Genomic DNA, 23,305 nt, shown 5'->3' with positions numbered 1-23,305 from the left:
TGATGCTTGTTAGACAAAAATATTAAAATTTATTTCAACAGAAAACTCTTCAGATGGGGGAAACAGTGCTCTGAATACCCTGAAACATAAAAATCCAGACATATCACCTCTGGAGAAAGTTTCTTTCTTTCTTTCTTTCTTTCTTTCTTTCTTTCTTTCTTTCTTTCTTTCTTTCTTTCTTTCTCTCTTTCTCTCTTTCTCTCTTTCTCTCTTTCTCTCTTTCTTCTCTTTCTTCTCTTTCTCTTTCCCTTCTTTTCCTTCCTTCCTTCCTTCCTTCCTTCCTTCCTTCCTTCCTTCCTTCCTTCCTTTCTTTCTTTCCTTAAAAATATTTTTTATGAAGAAACTTCTGTAAGAAGGATGAATGTGAAATACATCTGAAGGCCATTTATCAATTTTCTCCCAAAATGAAAACTACATTATATTTTCTTCTAATTTGCTGCCTGTTGTACATAAAGAAACTCTAAACTCACAATTCTATCATCAGGGGTGAATGACAAAGAATTCTGGGCTCTTTTCCTAACTTGAGGACTTGTTTCTTCTATAGCTTTAAGGGGACTTGAACTGACTTAAATTAGTTGTCATCAGACTTTAGACCAGACACAGGTTGTCTCTGAGCAGGGACACAAGCAACACTCTCATCCCTTAGTAGTGAGGCTTTCTCTTGTTTTCTGCCTTCACTAAAAAAGAAGAAAAAGAGCCTGGATAAATCCCTACTTCAAACTGAGAACATTTTGATCTGCTTTTGCTGTGATGAGTGTTACTAACTATACTGAAAATTACTAATTTTAACCACTTATTTTAAAACAAACTACAGACAGATTTGTCCTTCGTTCTGATGGTTGCAAAGTTCAGTGAAACAGTGAAAAAGAAAGGGTAGGACTCCACAATAGCTACAAAATATGTTTTGGCTGGGGCGCCTCGGTGGCTTAATCGGTTGAGCGTCCGACTTTCACTTAGGTCATGATCTCGCGGTTCGTGGGTTCGAGCCCCGCGTCGGGCTCTGTGCTGACTGCCAGCTCAGAGCCTGGAGCCTGTTTCAGAGTCTGTGACTCCCTCTCTCTCTGACCCTCCCCTTCTCACGCTGTCTCTCTCTCTCTCCTAGAAATAAATAAAACATTAAAAAAATAAAAAAAATATTTTGGCTGATTTTAAAAATCTGATTGTTATTGAGCCATTGACTTATACTGATGATTCTTCCATGCCTGCTAGTGGTGGTTCTCTTCGAGAACTTTTAGGCACCCTACCACTTTAGGAGACAGATGTTTTGTAGTATTTTCCTGAAATCATTGTGGAAGGAAGGAGGAAGAAAAATGGGAATTTGTCACAGAACTAAAGATTACTGAAGTTAGAGGTCTGGGGGAGAGGCAGTCTGTAAGGAGCCCTGAGTGTCATTATATGCTCTTGCTGGTATGCCAAGAGGTCTTGACTCAGACCATTTCTTGGGGGTGCATTTGCAAAGAGCAACTTTAAGAGTTGAGATAATGCCTCTCCCTGATTAAATAACAAGCTTGCTTCCACTAGCTATAAAAGCAATAGACCCCCTAAGCTCAGTATTCCTCCCTGTACCATAATCCCCTGCCTGTGCAGGCACCTACCTGAGCCCTCAGCCTCTCCACTGTGGGACTTGGGGAACGTGGCGAACGGAAGCAAGCCTGCGTGAAGCTCATGCTGCTGGCGAGCTATGCCTAATAAGAGTTCTTGTACTCTGATCAGGCATCTCATGTCTCCTTTCCAGCATTCATGAATTCGTAGCAGGCTAACTTGTTAGCCTATAAGTAACTTAAAATCCCAGAGCCTGACAGAAAGGCTCTCCAAAGTTGGTTATTTTTAGCATAAACAGTTACTAGGGAAACAGAGAGGTATGAGAATCATGCTTGTATATTGGAAGTAAGAAAATCCATTAGCACTCTGGCATTTTAGAGCCTTGCTAGTAAGGCATTCTTGTACAAAATATCAGTGTCACTATTAACCTGACACCTATGCACTTCAAAGAATCACTTTGTCATATTAAAACAGAATCCCCTTTATGCTCCCAGAGCCCAATGATTACTGTTGATTTTAAAGCAAATTGTTTTATGAAGATGTAGTGAAACACGCACCCAGCTGAAATGATTAATGATAATTGATTTGCATATAGAGAATCACAGAAACCCCAAATCTTAAAAGCTGGAATGGAGTGGCCCAAAGATGAATCACTGAGGAAAGCTTTCAGGACCTATGGCAGACATGTTACTAAGGGCTAGATAGTTAGACACAACCAAACCATCAAAGGCTCAGTCTTAAATACAGGAATCCTCTGTTATCACTCACTAGCAGTGTTCTTTGATAAATGCAATAGTATTTTACATAATGTTAGACAAGCAGACTGAACTTTACTACAATCCTTCACTTGAGGAAACAGGAGTCTATAGTAAAGTGATGCATCCCCTACAGATTTATGGTCAGTTTCAAATATTTGGATATTTTACAGTATTTAGCTTGTAATAAGCCCTGAAATAAAATTTTCACCTAGTAAATATACGAAGAGTTGGAGGAAACAAATATAGATTGAGCCAGAGCTAGAACCCAGACTTTCTCTTCTTCAGACCAGTGCTTGTTGCAATGCTGAGACATCAGACTTTCCAAACCAGTCATTTGCACACCATCATCACACATTTTGCCACATTAAATTAACCATTTAATTATTTCTGAACTTGTCTTTGTTCTAGGCAGCACATCTGCAAGTTGAGGGGTTGGTTGTATTTTCAATTACAATAAAATATATAACTATTTTTAAAAGCTAATCTTGTACAGCCAGAGGTATAAACACCAATCTTTGGGGAAACTGATTAAACATTACTTTGTGCAGAGAAAAATAAGCATCAAGACTGCGTAATCATTCCCAATTGCTTTCAGTTTTGCCATAAAGTTCAAAGCTTGATTCCATGAAGACCCTGAAGTCCTTCTGAATTCTCACTTGAGAAACTCTAAAAATACACTGGCAACTTCTTACTTTTCCTCTATTAAACCAATGAATGAAAATAACTCTAATCAAATTAGCCAACTATTGCTTATTATCAAGAAATTATAATGTTGAGAAAAGTATACATGAACAGCTTAATTTACCAAATAGCAGTATGGTATACTCTTAAGTCTAGTTTGTAAATCAAGTTTCAACAAGTAGAGTATATTCTTTACTCACCAAATTTAGGACAGCACTCATTCTCCAATGAATTCAATAACCTTTCAAGGGAAAAAAAAAATAAGTAAAAAGGAAAATGTGAGTTCTTATTTAGGAATGAAATGAAACACATTTTGCAAATTAATGAGCTTAAAGTATCAGGGAACACACCTGGTTACACTTGAAAGTTATCAAAATGCTACCATTTAGCATATTTCACTTTAAAATATCTACAGAATGTTTAGAACTCTCTAATTACTTAAGTTAGAAGTTTCATGTTCATGATGAGACTATGTCAGGCTGAAACATCAAAATGATCTTGGAAGTTCTATACTATTTATCATTTCTTCCTCACCTAATACATTGCTTTGTAACAATAGCTTTCAGTTTGGAGTTCCCCATTCTCTACAAATAATATTTTAATTTTATGCTTTTATTTAGATGGTTATAATATTAATATATGCATATCCCAGATAACAAATTTTCATCTTATAATCAAATCTTTCTGTGCAATTTCTGCGGCTTCTCTTTGTACATGTATGTTTGCCTTATTCAGAAGAAGGAAACATTTGTGACTATTTTTAAACCATTTTTAACTGAAATATAATGCAAATATGGAGCATTTATTTTTATATAAAAATAAATGCATAGCTTAAAGAATGTTTACTCAGGACTAGTCTGTTAAAATTTCAACTTCCTTTTTCTATCCAATTTGGTATACTGTCCTTTTTTGTTATTTCAAGGTTTTTTATCTTTCTTTCTTTTTTTAATGAAGTATTTTTTAAGTTTATTTGAGAAAGAGAAAGACAGAGCACACAGGAAGGGAGGGACAGACAGAGAAAGAGGGAGAGTGAGGGAATCCCAAGCAGGCCTCACTGTCAGTGCAGAGTCCAATGTGGGGCTCTAACCCACAAATGTGAGATCATGAACCAAGCAAAAGTCAAGAGCTGGACGTTTAAGAAACTGAGCCACCCATGCCCTCCTCAAGGGTTTTTTTTTTTTTTTTTCCCTACATTCAAGGGCAGAACTTAATTATCAGTAATACTGTTTTATCAGATTTGCAATATTTTGTGATTGACATATTGCTCTCTAACTTTATGATCATCTGGTGTGTTCTCTTTTTTGAAATAGTTTTTCTAATGACTTCCTTAAACTCTAAATTATCTTACAAGATATATGTTTGGTTCCAGAATTTTTTTTTAACATTTATTTATTTTTGAGTGACAGAGTGAGACAGAGCATTGGTGGGGGGAGGGGCAGAGAGGGAGGGAGACACAGAATTCAATTCGTAGCAGGCTCCAGGCTCTGAGTTGTCAGTACAGAGACCAGTTGAGGGCTCGAACCCACGAACTGTGAGATCATGACCTGAGCTGCAGTTGGCACTCAACCAACTGAGCCACCCAGGTGCCCCAACTCACTACCCAAGTTGTCCAACTTTTGCCAGTCCAGAAATTTTTAAAAGGCAAGTGCTCTAAAATAATCATATTCTACTTGATGGCAACCATTTTCTTGTGTCTTTTCAGTGGTTTTAGCATCCAAAATAAACCAGAGATTTTTTTGTCTGTTTTTAAAAATATGTATCTAAAAAATTTTTTTCTTAATGTTTATTCGTTTCTGAGAGATGAAGAGAGACAGAGCATGAGTGGAGGAGGAGCAAAGAGAGAGGGAGACACAAAATTCGTAGCAGGTTCCAGGCTCCAAACTGTCAGCACAGGGCCTGATGTGGAAATCAAACCCACCAACTGTGAGATCATGACCTGAGCCGAAGTTAGATGCTTAACCAACTGAGCCACCCAGGTGCCCTTAAAAATATGTATCTTAAGCATCATTTTATCTATAGGTTTTCTTTCAATTTTTCCCCCCAGTGCAATTTATTTTCTTTTTGTTAAAGAAAAGGGCTTTTTGTTTGTTGTTTTTGTCTTGTTTTTCTCAATAGCCAGATTTTGCTAATTTTGTCCAGGTTGTAGATTTACCGTATTTCTCTGTGACCTCTGTTTTCCTGTTAAATTGTTACTTTATGGGCTTGATCAGGTCAGGTTGCAATTTCTTTTCCTTTTCGGTGGGGGCAAGCGGGCAAGACTATTTCCAAGATGGTGGTACATTCTTCTTCCATCAGGAAATACATGCTGCTTAGTGGGTTCTCTTTGTGATGTTAGAGATATTAGTGCTCTAGATTAGTGTTCTCAGTGGTCTTTTTCAGTATACCCCACCCCCAGAGCCTTTGAGACATTATTTTCCTAATCATACCCTCCTCTTATGAAATTTTCTTTGTGATGCTTAGAAAACCATTATTTTTTCAAGTATATTTTAGAACCAAACTCTCTTTCCTTTCCTGCTGGGACTCTGATGACACAAAATGGTATCTCTTTTGTTTTCTTTCATTCCTGAAGTTGGTTGGTTTGTTTTTCCCATCATTTTTTGTCCTGAGGTTCAGATTGCATCATTTCTCCTGAGGTTTCCTCAAGTTCACCAACTCTTTTCTCTTTCATTTTCATCCCACCATTGATTCTCTGCAGACAGTTTTACATTTCAGTTATATACTTTTTTCAGTTATAAAATTTCCATTTGGTTCTTACTGGTAGCCTCTGTTATGTTACTAATATTCTCAATTATAACTTCTGTTTCAGGATCTTTCATGATTGCTTGTTCAAGTACTTTTTAATAGCTGCTTAAAATCTTTTCTGGATAATTTCAACATTTGTGTCATCCTAGTATCGGTATCTGTTGACTGTTATATTCATGTGAATTGCGATTTTCATAGTTCTTCATAAACTGAATAATTGTGGATTGGATCCTGAAAATTTTGACTATTACATTATTGAGACCCTGGGTCTGGTTTAAGTCCTATGGAGAATGTTAAAATTTTTTTAGTGGGAATTTGAGTTGGTTAGATTGAGGCAGCAAGTTCCAACCCACACCTTCTTTGGGCTATGATTTCAAAGTCATTTCAACTGGGAAAATCTTTGCAGTGCTTTATTTGTATTTAATTTTAATGATCCTGATAACAATTCAGTAAAGTTGGTTTTATGATACTTACTTTAGAGATAAAAAGAGAAGTTTGAATTCAGCCTATTCACCAGCTGTATGATATTTTTACAATTTAAGCCTTAATTTCCTCATCTCCAAAATGGGATTGATAGCACCTACATCACTGGATTGCTTGAGAACTGAGTAAAATAACACATATACCATATCTAGTATACTTCAAACCCTAAAGAAATCCTGGATAGTCTTCTCATTTAAAAAAAATCACTTTCAGGGCACCTGGGTGGCTCAGTTGGTTAAGCATCCAACACTTGATCTTGGCTCAGGTCATGATCTTCTGGTCTCATGGGATCAAGGCCCATGTTGGGCTCTGTGCTGGTGGTGAGGAGACTGGGATTTTCTCTCTTTCTTTCTCTCTCTCTCTCTCTCTGTCCCTCCTCCACTCTTTCTCTTTCTCAAAATAAGTAAACATTTAAAAAAATCTGTTTCAGGGGCACCTGCGTGGCTCAGTCAGGTAAGTGTCTGACTTTGACCCTTCCCCTGCTCATGCTCTGTCTCTTCTCAAACATAAATAAATAAATAAATTTTAAAAATCAGTTTCAGTGGAAAAAATAATATATAATCAAATATAATTTAAGTTACAGAAGATAACTTTTGACAGTTGTATGCACTGTGTAACCACCACCGCAATAAAAATATATAGAATATTTCCACTACAACAGAAAGTTCCCTCATGCGCCTCTGTGGTCAACTCTCTATCTGTCCTCAACCCCAAGCAGCTGCTAATTCAACTATTACAATAGATAAGATTTGTCTGCTCTAGAGCTTTATATTAAAATAAATTCAGGGGCGCCTGGGTGGCTTAGTCGGTTAAGCATCCAACTTTCCCTTAGGTCATGATCTCGCGGTTCCTGGGTTCGTGCCCCGCGTCGGGCTCTGTGCTGACTGCCAGCTCAGAGCCTGGAGCCTATTTCAGAGTCTGTGTCTCCCTCTCTCTCTGACCCTCCCCTGCTCACGCTGTCTCTCTCTCTCTCTCTCTCCTAGAAATAAATAAAAATATTAAAAAAATAAAATAAAATAAAATCATACGGTTTGCATATTTTCTATCTGGCTGTTTTCTCTCAGATAATATACTTCAGATTCATCCATATTGGTAGTTTGTTACTTTTTATTGCTGAGAAGTTTTATTTCCATTATTTTACTGGGATGTTTTTCCATTATTGATTGAAGAAGTTCTGAGACATTCTGAATTTAGGTCCTTTGCTAGATCATGTATTATGATTTTTTCCCAGTCTATAAATTGTCTTCATTTCCAAAATGGTGTCTTTCAAAGAGCAGGGGTGTCTGGGTGGCTCAGCTGGTTAAGCATCTAACTTCAGCTCAGGTCATGATCTCACAGTTGTTGAGTTCAAGTCTCACATTGGGCTCTGTGTTGACAGCTCAGAGCCTAGAGCCTGCTTCAGATTCTGTGCCCCTCTCTCTCTTCCCTTCTCCCGCTCATGTTCTGTCTCTCCCTCTCCTTAAAAAATAAACATTTTTTAAAAAGGGCAGAAATTTTTACCATTTATAAAGTTCAATTAATCATTTTTAATATGTGTGTGTGTGTGACCTTTCTCAAAAAATTCTGCCAATATCAAAGGGACGAAGATTTTTTCTCTTTGACCTCTTCTAGAAGATTTACAGTTTTAGTTTTTATGTTTCAGTTTATGATCCATTCTGAATTAACAGTTCTGTGTATGCTCTAAGGTAGGGATTGAGGTTCATTTTTTTCTTCAACTGATATCCAGCTGTTTTGGCACCATTTGTGGGAAAAAAAAATTCTTTCTCATAAAAGGTACAATTCTGAAAATCAATTGACCATATTATATGTGAGTTTATTCCTAGATTCTATTCTATTTCATTTATCTATGTGTCTATAACAATACTCCATTTATTTTATTGCTTTAGCTTTATAATAAGACTTGAAAGAAGGTAGTATAAGTCCTCTAACTTTGTGGTTCTGTTACAACATTGTTATTCTGTATCTTTTGTTTTTCCATATGAATTTTAGAATCAGCTTTAAAGCATAATCTGTGAGAGAAGTGAAAGTTCTGGGGCCAAAATCACAACTGTTCAGACTCTCTGTCTAGAGGCAATTGTTGGACTTGATTTCCTATAAACTTGTAAAGGACTTTTGTCCTATGTTCAATTTCATGTCTTTTACTGTTTTTGTCTAGTTTTGGAATCAGGGTAACACTGTTCTTATAAATGAGTTGGAAAGTGTTCTTTCCTATTTTATTGTCTGGAAGAGTTTGTGTAGAATTTATATACTTACTTAATTTCTAAATTTTTCACAAATCTCTTTGTTATTGATTTCTAGTTTAATTCCTTTGTTGGCAGAGAAAGTATTTTATGATTACAATCGCCTTATTTTTTTTTAATTTCAATCATTTTAAATGTGTTGAGGTTTGTTTCATGACAGAGAATATGGTCCACTTTCTTGAATATTCCATGTACAAAGAAGGTATGTTCTAATTATTGGATGGAATTTTTTATAAATGCCAACTAGGTCAAATTGGTTGATAGGCTTGTTAAGGTCTTCTATAACAATAGTTCCCTAATTTCCCTGCACTCTGTTCAAATCACCTTTGTATCTTCCCAAAATATCAATGCCTGTATCCCAACCCTTGAGATTGTGATTTAAATAGTATAGGGTGTTAGCCTGTTCTTTAGAATTCTTAAGAGATTTCCAGGTGACTCTAATGTTCAAGCGAAGGTTGGGAACTAGTTCTATATCCTTACTAGCTTTCTTTTTTAATATAATTAAAAAAATTTTTAATGTTTATTTTTTGAAAGAGAGAGACAGAGTGTGAGCAGGGGAGAGGCAAAGAGAGAGGAAGACATAGAATATAAAGCAGGCTCCTGGCTCTGAGCTGTCAGCATGGGGCTTGAACTCACAAACTGCGAGATCATGACCTGAGCTGAAGTCGGATGCTTAACTGACTGAGCCACCCAGGTGCCCCGAACAGTACACTTTAAAATAGTTAAGATGAGGGGTGCCTGGGTGACTTAGCCGGTTGAGCATCTGACTCTTGATTTCAGTTCAGGTCATGATTTCCAGGGTTGGGGGCTGAAGTCCAATGGGGCTCCATGCTGAGTGTAAAGCCTGCTTGGGATTCTCTCTCTCCCCCTCTGCCCTTCTCCCTCCGCTCATGCACATGCTCTCTTTCTCTAAAGCAAACAAATATATATATATATATATACACACACATGTATACACAAACTTATCAAAAATAAAATAAGATGTAAATTGTTTTGTTATGTATATTTTATACTATAAACATCATGTATATTTTATACTCTAACAACAACAACAACAACAACAACAACAAAGTTTCTTTTAATACTTCTTAGTCTTTGGTGTTCTGCGGTTTCATCAGCATACGCCCAGGTATGAAATTCTTTATTTTAAACCTGCTGAAGAATATGTGCTTCTTGAATCTGAGCAAATATTCCACAATCCTGAAAAATTCTGTTATTATTTATGAACACTGCTCATATCCATTCTCTCTAGTTTCTCTTTTTGACACTCCTAGCTGGACATACACTGGATCTTTCTTATTTTCCACTTATTTAGCTCCTGTGTTTCACTCTAGTAATTATTCTCAAATTATGTCGCATAGTTCCAGCCAAATGTATAGTTCTCAAATACTAACAAAATGGGAGATTTTTAAAATATATTCTTAAAAGGATTAAGGTGGTATGTCAGCAAACTGAACCATAGGTGAAAAGTCAAGAAACAGGCAGACATAGGTTCACCTCTACAACTCAGGAGAATGTGCCAGAGCCAAAGCAATATGGTATTACTACCTTGTACTCAACAAATATTAAAACACTAGCAGGATGCTGCTTTGTGTCAGGTGCTAGACATCAATGAATGCTATCAAGCCAGATTACATTACATCCCACAGCCTGGTCGCAGCATTTCATACTGAATGTATGACCTTGAGCAAGCCATTTATTTATTCATAAGCTTCAGTTTCTTTCTGCGGGTTGGTGTGAGAATCAAAATGAGAGGAGGAGAGTGAAAGCTCTATATATCAAAGTATCATTAAGGTATTTTCTCAATTCTAAATATTATTAAATAGTCAGGCGCACTATGGATTTAATAATCCATAGAAAGGATGGATTGGAAAGGATGTGGAGAGGAACAATCCACTAGGGGTGTACTTATGAACTTCTCGATTTGGGAAATTAAAAAATATGGAAAAGTCTGCTTTTTGAATTGAGGTACTACGGTTTTATACTGGCTTTATCTTTCATGTCCACAAATGCCCTTTTCTTAAATTTGAATGATTTTCCTCTCTCCGGGCATTCGGTTTTACCAACCTCCTTCCTGACAGCTGTCAGAATTTTCCATACTGGATTTCTGTCCCCAATTTTCAGGGTCCTGCTGAGGCTGACGGGCTGCTTTCCAGGGATTTGCTTTCTCACGCCTAACTTCGCTTCTGTGCTGCCATTGGCTGTTGCTTTTCCTGGACCCGCCCACAGTAGCCTCAACCCTGATTGGATGCCAACGTCCTTTTGTTATGGCAAAAGGTGGATCCCTGGGCTTCGACAAAGGACGATAGGGGCGTCGTACAGCTAATGCGCAGGCGTGTCTTCTTGAGTGGCGATTGGTGGGCGACGGGGCTGGACGGGGCTGGACGGGGCGGGACGGGGCGGGACTCCCGCCTCGGCGCACGCTCTGTGGGCGCAGAGGGCGGAGCTGCCGGTACCAGTTGGTCCAAGTGTTGGGGCCTGAGGCGTCCTCCTGATCCCTCCCACTCCCAGCGCCTCCAACGGCAGGTGAGGACAGTCTTGGGCGGCGGAGGGCTTGGCCCCGGGCTATTGGAGTTGCGGCCTCGGCACATCTAGGGCCTGGAGGGCGGGGTAGGCTAGACGCGGTCCGACGCGCCTAGGGCCCGGGAAGAGCGGCTTCGGGCCTGGGCATTTGGTGGGCGGCGGAGGCCTGGCTTCCCTGCCGAGCCCCTGCGCAACCTCTTTCTCCTCTTCTCATTATTGAGCCCAGAGGTTCCTTTGGGGAGGGGCTGCTTTCATCCCTGAGGAGGGCCTTCTGCCTCCTTTTTACCGTCTTTTCTGAGTCGAAGGCCGCTGTCCAGCCTCCCGCCCTGATTGGGACTGCGGAGGGGCGTTTGGGTGGAATGGGACCTGGCACGCCTGGACTTGTCCGTGGCTGCTGTGCCGAGAGCCCGCAGGCTGGCGGGAGAGGACGCCAAGGCGGGAAGAGTGATAATATAAAGGCTGGCGACAGCTTTCCAGGTGCTGAAAGCAGTTCCCGGGTTGGTTTTTGCTTCGGCTTCCCTTCAGGGTCCTGCTGAGCAAGTTTTGGGGAGTTAGGATTGAAAAGGAGAGAGATGCATTTCTGAAAGGCAGGTCTTTGGTTATACAATATAGCGATGCCACTACTATGACGTAACAATGTTAAAATGCTGTGTTCCTAACACCGTAAGTCTGCACCTGAAGATACAAAGCTATACCTATATAGTATGTGCCTGTACTTATTGATTAAATTCACCATAGCTAGCCATTCTCTGGGGATCTAGCTATTGGGCCACTCAGCTCCTTAATCTTGTAGAATCTGAAACTGGGTTTATCTAACCAGAACAGAACTAGAACGAGCCTGAACAGATAAACCATGTTGAAAGTTGGTACAGCTTGAAGGGAATGAAATCTATCTTCAGTTGCTTAGTAAAATATAAAAGGGATTTATTTAACATCAAAGATTGCAAAATATTTGCAATAATACAGATTAGGGCTGTATTAAAGTTTTTTCCATTGTATAGTGGAAAAGCAGGTATTTTATAGTCAGACCTGCCTTCCAATTCTTGGTACAAACATTGGCTGTGAAGTCTAAGGCAGAACATAGCCTTTCTGAGATAATAGCATCCACAAACATAAATTATGATGCCCTGTTGATTTGATGAACACATACTAATAATATATGTAAAGCATTTAGTATATTAACACACAGTCATTTTTAGATGCTGAAAAGTTGGATGCATGTCAGTCTTAAGCCTCAGAATCTTAGATCTCAGATGTGAGCATACCTGGAGTGGTATGGTGGAAAAAACTAGCCTGGGTAGGCCTGGCTCTGTCAATAACTAGTTCTGTGATTTGAGGTAAGCCATTATTACCTTTGGCTTTGGTTTGTTTATTTATAAAATGAGGCAGCTAGACCAGATGATTTTTCAAAAAAAAAAAAAATTTTGTGGCCTGCATTAGAGCCAAAAGAGAAGATAATAGGTAACATTATTGAATACCTTTTTTGTACAAGGTACCATTGCAAGCACATCATATATATGAACTTATTAAATTCTTAAAACTATGAGGTATATACCCTTATCCTCATTTTACAGATGAGGAAACTGAGGCTAAGGTGTTAACCTTGCTCAGGGATCCAGAGCTTATAAATAGCAGATCTAGGATTTAAATCCAGGTAATAAAAATTTTTGTTCTTAATCACTGTGCTAAACTGCCTCTTAACAGTGGTACTATTCAGGGTACTATAAAAGAAGGTAGAGGTCTCCTTTGGCAAATAGTAGTAGTTGGGGGTGCCTGGGTGGCTCAGTCGGTTGAGCGTCCCACTTCAGTTTGGCTCATGATCTCACAGCTCATGAGTTCAAGCTCCCTGTCGGGCTCTGTGCTGACAGCTCAGAGCCTGGAGCCTGCTTCAAATTCTGTGTCTCCCTCTCTCTCTCTCTCTCTACCCCTACTCTGTTTGCACTTTCAAAATAAATAAAAATATTAAATATTAAATTTAAAAAATTAAAAAAAAAACACTAGTAGTTGGTCACACGTGTGTAGGCATGGAAAATGGGTCCACCCTAATGTTTGTCACACTTCCTGACCCTTGTTCTCTCCATACCTATTGCTTCCAGGACTTAAATTATCAAAATAATTCTAGGTTCTCTACCACTGACCAAGGCTAGATAAAGATAGGGACCAAAATTTACGGCCGTTTTTGAAAAATCTTTTGGATCCATTTTAGGCTTAGGTCAGAGTTGACAGATCTCAGAACCATAATCATTTGGAAACTAAGGCAGCTTTAGGGTAAACAGATCAGCCTTAGTACCCACATTATTTTCAGTGTCCTGCCACTTGAGATACTTTGGTCTGGATTTTCTTTTCACATCAGATTTGCATTTATATATAAGAACAGAAGGAGTTGACAGTGAACTCTTAAAAGTGCATTTTATATGAAATTGGATTGCTATGATAGCAGCTCTAGATTGAAAAAGATTGTATACTTGAAAACCTCACTCTGGTACTGAGTGCATATTATGACATAGTACTGTGTCATATATTAGACAGTACAATACACAATGTAGACATTGTGAAGTTTGAAGATTGATCTTATTTTGAAAGAAAAAAATCTGTGGCTAAATTGCTTTGATACAAAGAACTCAATGAACCTTCTGATCTTATATATAAAATTAATCAGTTACTCTGAATTTACTGAAAGAACTTGAATGTATGCAAGAAAGCGTTTTTGGGTCAGCCTATTTAATCATATCATAATAAGAGAAAATTGTTACTTGTCTTTTCTGTTGATGTGCAGACCCAGCTGGCAGTGCTCTTGTCTGCTCTATTGGAGAGTCATGAATACCCTTTTGTACACGGCTGCCGCATATGGTTGGGCACATTTTGCCCTGTGCAGGCCTTGAGGTGCAATCTTTTTTTTTTTTTTTTAATATTTTATTTATTTTTGAGAGAGAGATAAAGACAGCACGAGCAGGGGAGGATCAGAGGGGGAGAGGGAGACACAGAATCTGAAACAGGCTCCAAGCTCTGAGCTGGCTGTCAGCACAGAGCCCGATGCGGGGCTCGAACCCACGAACCGTGAGATCATGACCTGAGCCTAAGTCGGACGCTTAACCGACTGAGCCACCCAGGCGCCCCGAGGTGCAATCTTACTAGACTGTGATGGGAGTAGTGTTCCCTTGGGTTGTGTTGTAGACCCCATAGTGCTGCCCTTGTCCCTACCTGGTTTCTGGAGTCTTGACTTCACTCCAGTCTTTAATGTGTGTTTCTAAGCTTCATTTTTTCTCTATTCCCCCTCCACCCTATTTTTCTGCTTTTTTTTTCTTTAATTTTTTTTTCAGATGAAGTCAGACTGTTGATAAACCATACAAAGATTTTCTGTTGCTTGGGTTACATGTGGCCAGAATTTCAGAAACTGGCTTCATGATTACAATGATCATTTCAGAACAGTTTGCTTTTGTAGACTTTTTGGTTTAATTTTAGTGTTAGATTGAAACATAGGCAAAAGAAATATACCATATCCCTATCTTAAATCTGACTTCAAAGTCCTTTATTGCTTGCATGATTATCTGTTGCTTTGGCTTGTGTTCCTTACAATTCAGCTGTCATGAAAATTTTGTTCTAGCATGAAAATTTGTTTGTAAAAACAAATATTAGAAATTTGAAGCACTTTTTATATATTATTTAACAGGGGAGATAGCTGCAGGCTACTGTTGCTACTTGAGTACTCTCAAGATCACTTTTGGTTTTGGCGCTTGCCTGTGTCATCCCTTCTAGACCTGTGTTAGCCAGGTCAGTGGTTGAAATGGTAGGAAAATTGGCAGGTGCCAAATAAAGTTTTCACTGCTAACACTCTTCCTCTTCAGTTGTAGAGAGATATGTTGTTGATTGAATGGAGAGGGATAATTTTTGAAGTGAGGTCTTCACATATTATAGTAAGTTGAATAATTTAAAGTATTTTGGGGGGTGCCTGGGTGGCTCAGTCAGTTAAGTGTGGAACTCTTGATTTCTGCTCAGGTCATGATCTGGTTTCTGAGTTTGAGCCCTGTATCTGGCTCCACGCTGATGGGGCCGGGCCTGCTTGGGATTGTCTCTCTCTCTCTCTGTCTCTGTCTCTCTCTGCCCCTCCCCTACTCATGCATGCATGCACCCTGTCTCTCAAAATAAATGAAACTTTATTTTCTTTATTCATTTAGAAAAAAGTTTTTAATGTTTATTTTTGGGAGAGAGAGAGACAGAGTGTGAGTGAGGAAGGAGCAGAGAGAGGGAGACACAGGATCTGAAGCGGGCTCCAGGCTCTGAGCTGTCAGCACAGAGCCTGACACAGGGCTCGAACTCAAGAGCTGTGAGATCATGACCTGAGCCGAAGTCAGGCTGAGCCACTCATGTGCCCCAATAAATGAAACTTTAAAGTAAATAATTTTTGAAAGATTTTTAGTAATCAGTCTCCTTGGGTTTTATGTAGATGTACTAGTATATATTGTATATTAATATGTATATATTATTAACTAGTTATTATATAACTATGTAATTATATAGTTATTATATAACTAATTACATGTATATTCTCAGGTTCTTTATACTTCAGAGAAAGTTTATATTATATATTAATGTGCCTATATTACATACATATGTGCATATATAATGCACATGTAATTTGTATATAATATGTATATATATCACATGTATATGTGTCAACTTTCTCTGAAGTAAAAAGAACCTGAGAATTAAAAACCATGTGAATAAGATAAGGGGAGAGTAGCTCTACTGCTAGAGAAGTAGAACGATGCCAGGAGACTTGGGAGTAGATTTATTAACCATTAAGTCAATTTTACACCATTTGTAGCTAGTTAATTCTTTAATAATGCTATGAATAAGATGTTTAATATCCTTCTGTTTTAGACTAACAAGTGGTCTCTTATTTCAGAGATAATTCATATGTATGTACATTGAGCATTTTATCTTCACATTCATGCCAGTATCTGAAAACTCTGATTGTGATTCTAGTTCTAGAATGTAGACATCCTTGTTCAGCAGATCTAGGTTCCACTGGTTAGTATATGGAAGCATAACAATGCTTTTAGTAGGTGCTCCATAAATAATTTGTTGAAAGAGTACCAATATTGACAGGTCTGAATTGCTTCAGTGAGTAGATTAGATTGGTGACCAGTAATAATCTGGTATTTAATAAATCTTGAATACACTGAATATGAAATGAATGGTAGTTATAGAGCACAGCATAGTTCATAAGAATTATATGCTTTAATATTTTAAAACATTTTATGGAAACAATAAAATGTTTTTTTTTTTTAATTTATTTATTTTTTATTTTTAGGGGAGAGAGAGAGAGAGAGACAACGTGAGCAGGGGAGGGTCAGAGAGAGAGGGAGACACAGACTCTGAAATAGGCTCCAGGCTCTGAGCTGGCAGTCAGCACAGAGCCCGACGCGGGGCTCGAACCCACTAACCACGAGATCATGACCTAAGTGAAAGTCAGATGCTTAACCGACTAAGCCACCCAGGCGCCCCTAAAGTGTTATGTTTTACTTATTCGCATCCTAATTAGTCTTAACCATAACTAGGAAGTAACAGGTTGATATTTTTCATTTATTCCACATTAGTGTTTCAGGTAACTAGTGTTTTTCTCTTGAACCTTATCAATAGAAAGTACTAAAACAGTATGTGTAAAATAACACTTTAATGATGAAAAATATTTTTAAACACATCTTCATTCCTATTATCATCCTTAATAGAAGAGCTTTTTCCATTTTGCTGTTCTCTTGACTTGTATTTATGTATATTTTACATGATTTACATCAATGAATACACAATTTTATAAACATTCTTCTAAGTTATGATAGTTATCCTAATTATTTTTAGTACCCATTCGATTAGAAACAACAGTAATTACAGACTCTGAATGGACAGTTTATGTTGTTTCCAATTTAGTGGGTTGTAAATAAGGTTGAAGTGAAGATTTTATGTATATAATTTTTTTCCTTCTTTGTAATTTTCCTTAGGCTAAATTTCCAAGAGCAAAATTGCTTAGTAGAAAATATTTAAATGTTTTTTTTATCAATCTAATTTATTACCATACTGCTTTCCAAGAAGATACATATTTAAAATTTGTGTCTAATGTTTTGTGTTTGTTCTTGCATAACTTTGCTAGTATTGATCATTATCTCCTTTAAGAATTTTTGATAAATGTACAGTGGTATTTTATTGCTGTATGTGTCTGTTTCTTTTTTTTCTTGCAGACGATTCATCAAAAATTTTGTATCCAAGGCCCAAAAGTTTGTTACCCGAGATGATGAATGCCGATATGGATGGTATGTTCTTTATTTTCCTGTTTGTATGTTCCTGGTTTTGTAGGTGCTTTTGGCTTAATAGAGCAGTGGAAAGAACAGAGAAGCAATATTAGAAGGCTTGGATTTGGCTAATTTACTGATTTATATCCTATCTAGTTCTAGAAAGGATTGATATTGGCAAAACATTCTATCTTTACCTTGGTGTCCTTATGGGCATATATCCACGTGGGCGTATAACTTTTTCCTCTACAGGGCTCTTGTATAAGGCAAATAAAATAACAAATATGAAACATTTTGCATGTGCTACACTACACAAATGATACCTAATGTTAATTAATAGTAAATGCGAACCTTTGTATTACAGCAGTTGATGCTGAAAATCAGGTGGAATTGGAGGAAAAAACGCGACTTATTAATCAAGTGTTGGAACTTCAACACACACTTGAAGGTTAGCCTCCATTTTGTAGTTTTCTTGAATAACGTCCAATTAGTTGAAATTGTAAGCATTTATGTTGCTAAACTTTGTTAGTCTGCCCCCAGTTTTTAAAAGTATAAACTTCAAAGTCCATTTCAATGATATTTCCCCCCTCCTGCTTGCATCTTTGGTGATTTTAAAGAACAAATGTGCTTCAGTAAGAAAGTAAAATGGTGTTCTTCAGCATCCCTCTGGTGTTACATAGTGCTATTTATTACATGAGAGCCCCTTTTAAGTCCCTGCATTGTGTTAGTACTAAGTCCACTTTAATAAAGCTTATGCTAAAGTAAAAACAGTGTTTTAGCTTCAGAGATTAAAAGTAAATTGATCTGAGTTTTCTCATTTTCTCAATGTCTTGCATAAAATTAATACTACCAGTGAAACATCTTGGGTTTTTTTTTTAATGTTTATTTATTTTTGAGAGAGAGAGAGAGTGCGAGACTGAGCAGGGGAGGGGTGGAGAGGGGGATAGAGGATCTGAAGCAGGCTCTGCATTGACAGCAGCATGCCCAATGTGGGGCTCGAATTTACAAACCCTGAGATCATAGCTTGAGCCGAAGTTGGATGCTCAACCAGCCAAGCCACCCAGGTGTCCCTAAACATCTTGGTTTTTAGTGAAATTAAGAGGTTGTGTTTTTTTGTTTTTGTAACAGCAGAGTGAGCAGATCATGTCATTTCACTGGCTTCCTTTTTCACAGTTAATAAAAGCCAGGTTACTCTCTGGAGACCTGTTATTTCCTTTTACCTTTCAGAGTCAGTCATGTCACACTCTGCCTCCTACATTCTGCCTCGGACACTCACCTCTTTGCTGTTCTTTTGGCATGCTTCTCCTTAGCGGCTTGACTTCTGTCCCTTAGGTATTTGCATTCTATATGGCTCATTTCCTTACTTCCTGTAGGTCTCTGGTCAAATTCCCTTTATCAAAATAGCTCTCCCTGACTATCCTATATAAAAGGGCAACTTCCCTTTTGCTTCCTACCACTCTTACCCTTCTTTTTTCTACTTTTTCTTGGGGCCCCCTAAATGCTCATGTGTTCACATGCATATTCGAATATAAGGTCTGTGAAGGCAAGGACTTTTACTATTGCCTCTAGAATAACGCCTGACTCTTAGAGGGCACCCAGTACTTAGTTGTTAAATGAATGAATGGAGGTAATGTTTTATTTGATCATTAAGAACTGTATCTTTTGAATTTCTTGCTAAGGTAAATATACAAAATATTTAATTGTTTGGAAATTGACTTTCTATAGACTGTGTATAAAGCTAGTTTTATTTGCCTACGACATTTTCTGAAGTGTTTCTAGCAAAGATTTTTTATGTTAAGACATGAACCAAAATTCACATTTTAAAAATGAAGTCCGTGTTTTTTAGAAATAATCATTTTAAGAACTACTCGACTTAAATGCTATTTACCAAGATTAACATTTAGTCTAATGTGAGATCACTTTTTAAGAATTTTAGCTTAGCTATTGACTTGCACTCAGTTTACGTTGTTCTCCTTAACTTCTAAAGTTACTTGAATTTAAAAACAGAAAATTTAAAGATCGTATTCTCTCTTTTAAGAATGAATCTTAAGTCTTTTATAATATGGAGTCATTGCCATCATTTTATTGATAATGGGCTTTTTTATTTCTAATATAGACCTGTCCGCAAGAGTAGATGCAGTTAAGGAAGAAAATCTGAAGCTAAAATCAGAAAACCAAGTTCTTGGACAATATATAGAAAACCTCATGTCAGCTTCTAGTGTTTTTCAAACAACTGATACAAAAAGCAAAAGAAAGTAAGGGATTGACATCCCTTCTGTTTTATGAAATTGCTGCTGATCTTTTTTTTTCTTTAAAACTCAGATAGATTCAAGAAGTTATAGTACTTTCGTTTGTGGCTTAATTGAATATTTATGAAGATAATATCAGATCTAGGCAAAATTAAGAGCATAACAGAAGACTTCCATGAGTTTGTGTATAATATGTTTGTCTATAAAAATGTGCACATGTATTGTAGAGACTTTATAATTAGAAATGCATATATTTATGACACTTGAAAATGAATGTTTTATCAAATTTGCTTTGATTTATAGGTTTAGCACTGTCTTTTATTATAGGCATATTAAGAGATACAATATCCACCGTGTTGTGAAAAGTGACCAAAATCATGTACTGAACGCACAGCTTTATGTACCCTGTCCACCATGTTGTGCCTATTCTCCATTTGCTTCTTCCTTCTCATTTCCCTTCCCCTAAGGAAAAAATTGGTTTCACATTTGTAAAAGTAATTTTAATAGGTAATCATCTGTGAGAGTAACCTGAGCGTGAATTGTTGAAATTTAACCAAAATAAGATACTTTCTCAGTTCAGGCTTGTCATAGTTAGTATTAAGATAGGATTGTTGGTTTCTCTTTAATCAATTGAAAACAGAGGCCATAAATATGAAGAAATTTCTTTCAACCGAGTTATTAAATTGGGAGGGTTTGTCGCTAAAACCTTCCTTTTGCACAAATAATGCACTTGGTATCTCAAAAGATGAGCTCTAGCTATATATTTGAAATAGAAAATTTTGAGAAAAACAGAAAGTAGGATGGGAAAAGAACTTGGCAAACAGTAGTAACCAGCTCCAGATGTTTTCACTCCGGATTCGTGTGATCTCTGGCACAGACGAGATCTTTTGGGGAGTACATGCATATGAAAGTAGATTAAATGTGACTGACCTTAGGTCAGCCACATCTAGAAGAGAATAGTTACAAAGGGTTTAGTCCCAAAGTTCATTTGTGGTGCCCAGCAGCTCAACTTTTGCAAAATCCCTTGAGCGTGTATTAGTATCAGAATCATGAGCAAAACGGAGAAGTTTTACATGTATTCTAAGTGATATTTTCTCAGTATTTTAATCTCACTACTTCTCCCAGAATTTTCTCTAAACCTAACTACTTGGTTTCAGAGTTTTAGTCACTCTTTGACAGTTTCAAAAAATTTAGTTTGTAGATTCCATTTGATAAGAAACTTAGTATCAGAAGTAATCTTAAAATGTTAAATAGGAAGAGAGATCCACTAATATACTTTTGGTTATTAGATTTGGGCTACTTTTAATCATGGAATAATCTTATGTTTGTATTAGTGTAAGATTCGATGAATGACTTTAGCTGTATGAATATAATAGTTATAATGGAAACATTTTGCATCCCTTTTGTGACCTAATTTACAAACATTTAAACTTGTGTTGCAATTTTGCTTTACTGTTTAATAAAAAGCTGTTTCAGAGATTGTGTGTGTGTTATTATAATACTGTGGTGTGTATAATGTGGTGTGTCCAGGGTTGTTCAAAGCTACAGGATAAGTAGCATATCTTATTTAAGTACCAGTTACTTTATGTTTAGGGGAATATTTTTATTAAAACAAATGTTACAGGATATTATACATTAACTTTTTTTTTAAATATTTTTATTTATTTCTAGGAGAGAGAGAGAAAGCGTGAGCAGGGGAGGGTCAGAGAGAGAGGGAGACACAGACTCTGAAATAGGCTCCAGGCTCCGAGCTGGCAGTCAGCACAGAGCCCGACGCGGGGCTCGAACCCACGAACCGCGAGGTCATGACCCAAGCGAAAGTCGGACGCTTAACTGACTAAGCCACCCAAGCGCCCCATACATTAACTTCTTTAAAAGTTTTCTTAATGTTTATTTTTGAGAGAGAGAGACAGAGCATGAGCAGGAGAGGGGCAGAGAGAGAGGGAGACACAGAATCCAAAGCAGGCTCCAGGCTCTGAGCTGCCAGCACAGAACCAGATGCAGGGCTCGAACTCACAAACCATGAGATCATGATCTGAGCCGAAGTCAGATGCTTAACCGACTGAGCCACCTAGGTGCCCCTGTACATTAATTTTTTAAATAAAAACAAAGAATTCAGAGAAAGATCCAAGATTGCCAGGGGAAAGGTGGTTGTAGTTTAGGTTGGGCTAAGCTCCTGTAAGAAGAATGCATTAATAATATAGAAGTTTCTCTCCCAACTAATGGTTGTGAGGTAAGTATTGCAAGCCAGCGGACTATGCTCCATATGATGATTCAGGGACTTGAAGCATAGCACTGCCGTTTTCAATCATGCCTTCATGGTGCACATTTGCAAGGTTTTAAGGGTTGGGCCTGCCTGGCACATAGGTTTTTCTCACATTTCAGTGGCGTGGAGACTTCGTTAAATCTAGATGGAGAAGCTGAGAAATGTAGTCTTTGGCTGGAAGCCATATTCCAGCTACAACTGTCTTACCATAAAAGTACATAGAGGATTTGGGTAGTGACTTGCAGCCTCAGCCACAGCCCTTTTCTCTTGCTATTAAGTCTCTGTACAACCTTCTTCTCGCACACAGAACATACTCAACCCCTCCTTCCCAGTCACTGATTCATCTCAAAATCTAGGATCTCTGTTAAGGTCCATCAGTTTTAGATGTGGCTTCCAAATAGTGTGACAATGTCTAAACTGATGGGCAAATTATTTGCTCTCACCCTCACTTCTTCCCATTTATAATGTTGTGGTGAGGTCAGGAAACCCAAATAAAACTCTCAACTTGGAAAGAGGAATAAAGGGAATGCATCGATTCAAAGCAACCGTGCGATATTCCTGGGAGACCCTGAGAAGAGTCTGTCTGATGGTGGAGAAAGAAGTTCCTTGATCAGATCCTGACTCTGCTCTCTGGCAGGGGAACCCCTTGTTTATTACCCTCAATGGCTTCCACTCTGGAAAGTTATTCCTTATGCATTTCCCTCCACGGCTCTAAGTAGAGGCTAGGAGTGTGCGCCTTATGGGAGATGTGAAAACAGTTCACTTATTGCTGGCATGAGCTTGGTGCCCATTGTTTTAAGGCCGAGCTCACATTTCTTTGGCAGTAAAATTCCCTCAAAAATTTAGCCTTTTGGTCTACATGTTTCTAGTTCCACCTGTTAGGAACCATAATCAAGCACTTTTCTAGACCAAATTCTCAAAGTATGCTTTCTTTGCCACAGGACCCTGCCTCTCTTTAATGGAGGCTGCCTTGAGACCAACTGAAAATAAGGCTGCTCTGGGGATGCTACACCCAGATTGTCAAGGCAGGCCTGGATCCTGTTGTTTGGCTTAACCAAGTGGTGGAGAGGTCGTGCTGGGCTTCCCACCCCCCACCTCCCACACTTCAAAAATAAAACAATCTTAGAACTTTTTTTGTTATTCAGGGTACAGAAACACTTGGCTTTTCTAATCCTTTGAGGTTCCTAATACTGGTGTTTATTCCATCTCTGCTCGAAGACTAGTAAATTCTTTCTTGTGATGCCTTGCTAAAAGCATCAAGGACCAGGCAATTCATTTCACATTCTGACTTCTCCAACTGCTACCCATAGAGCTATCATCTCAGTAGGTGACAAAATGTTACCTGAGGGGAGTCTGGTGGCTTGGTCAATTAAAGGTCTGACTCTTGATTTCAGCTTAACTCATGATCTGGTTTGTGGATTCAAGTCCTGTGTCGGGCTCTGTGCTGACAGCATGGCTCCCGCTTGGGGATTCTCTATCTCCTTTCTCACCCCGCCCCCCAGCTCATGTGCTTTCTCTTTCTAACATTTAAAAA

The 23,305-nt window shown here is 38.0% G+C and overlaps 1 protein-coding gene and 1 long non-coding RNA gene across 2 annotated transcripts; one reads left to right on the top strand and one right to left on the bottom strand.

The window, feature by feature from the left end:
- Positions 1-1,077: 1,077 nt before the first annotated feature.
- On the bottom strand, positions 1,078-10,595 carry LOC120243127. The gene is made up of 3 exons (XR_005531226.1): positions 10,514-10,595; positions 3,178-3,222; positions 1,078-1,098 (listed from the first exon to the last, which is right to left on the bottom strand). It is a non-coding gene; the product is annotated as an uncharacterized LOC120243127 (long non-coding RNA).
- Positions 10,596-10,771: 176 nt separating this feature from the next.
- On the top strand, positions 10,772-20,984 carry SCOC (short coiled-coil protein). Its single transcript, XM_039249161.1, is given in 5 exon segments — positions 10,772-10,822; positions 10,825-10,972; positions 17,206-17,277; positions 17,621-17,704; positions 19,373-20,984. Coding segments are annotated over 5 exon segments (498 nt in total). The 3' UTR covers positions 19,516-20,984.
- The last annotated feature ends 2,321 nt before the right edge of the window (positions 20,985-23,305 follow it).

Source organism: Hyaena hyaena, unplaced genomic scaffold, assembly GCF_003009895.1.
Source record: "Hyaena hyaena isolate Hyena2069 unplaced genomic scaffold, ASM300989v1 scaffold_333, whole genome shotgun sequence".
NCBI lineage: Eukaryota > Metazoa > Chordata > Mammalia > Carnivora > Hyaenidae > Hyaena > Hyaena hyaena.
Note: the sequence above shows the minus strand (reverse complement) of the source record. Positions and strands in the feature narration are given on the sequence as shown.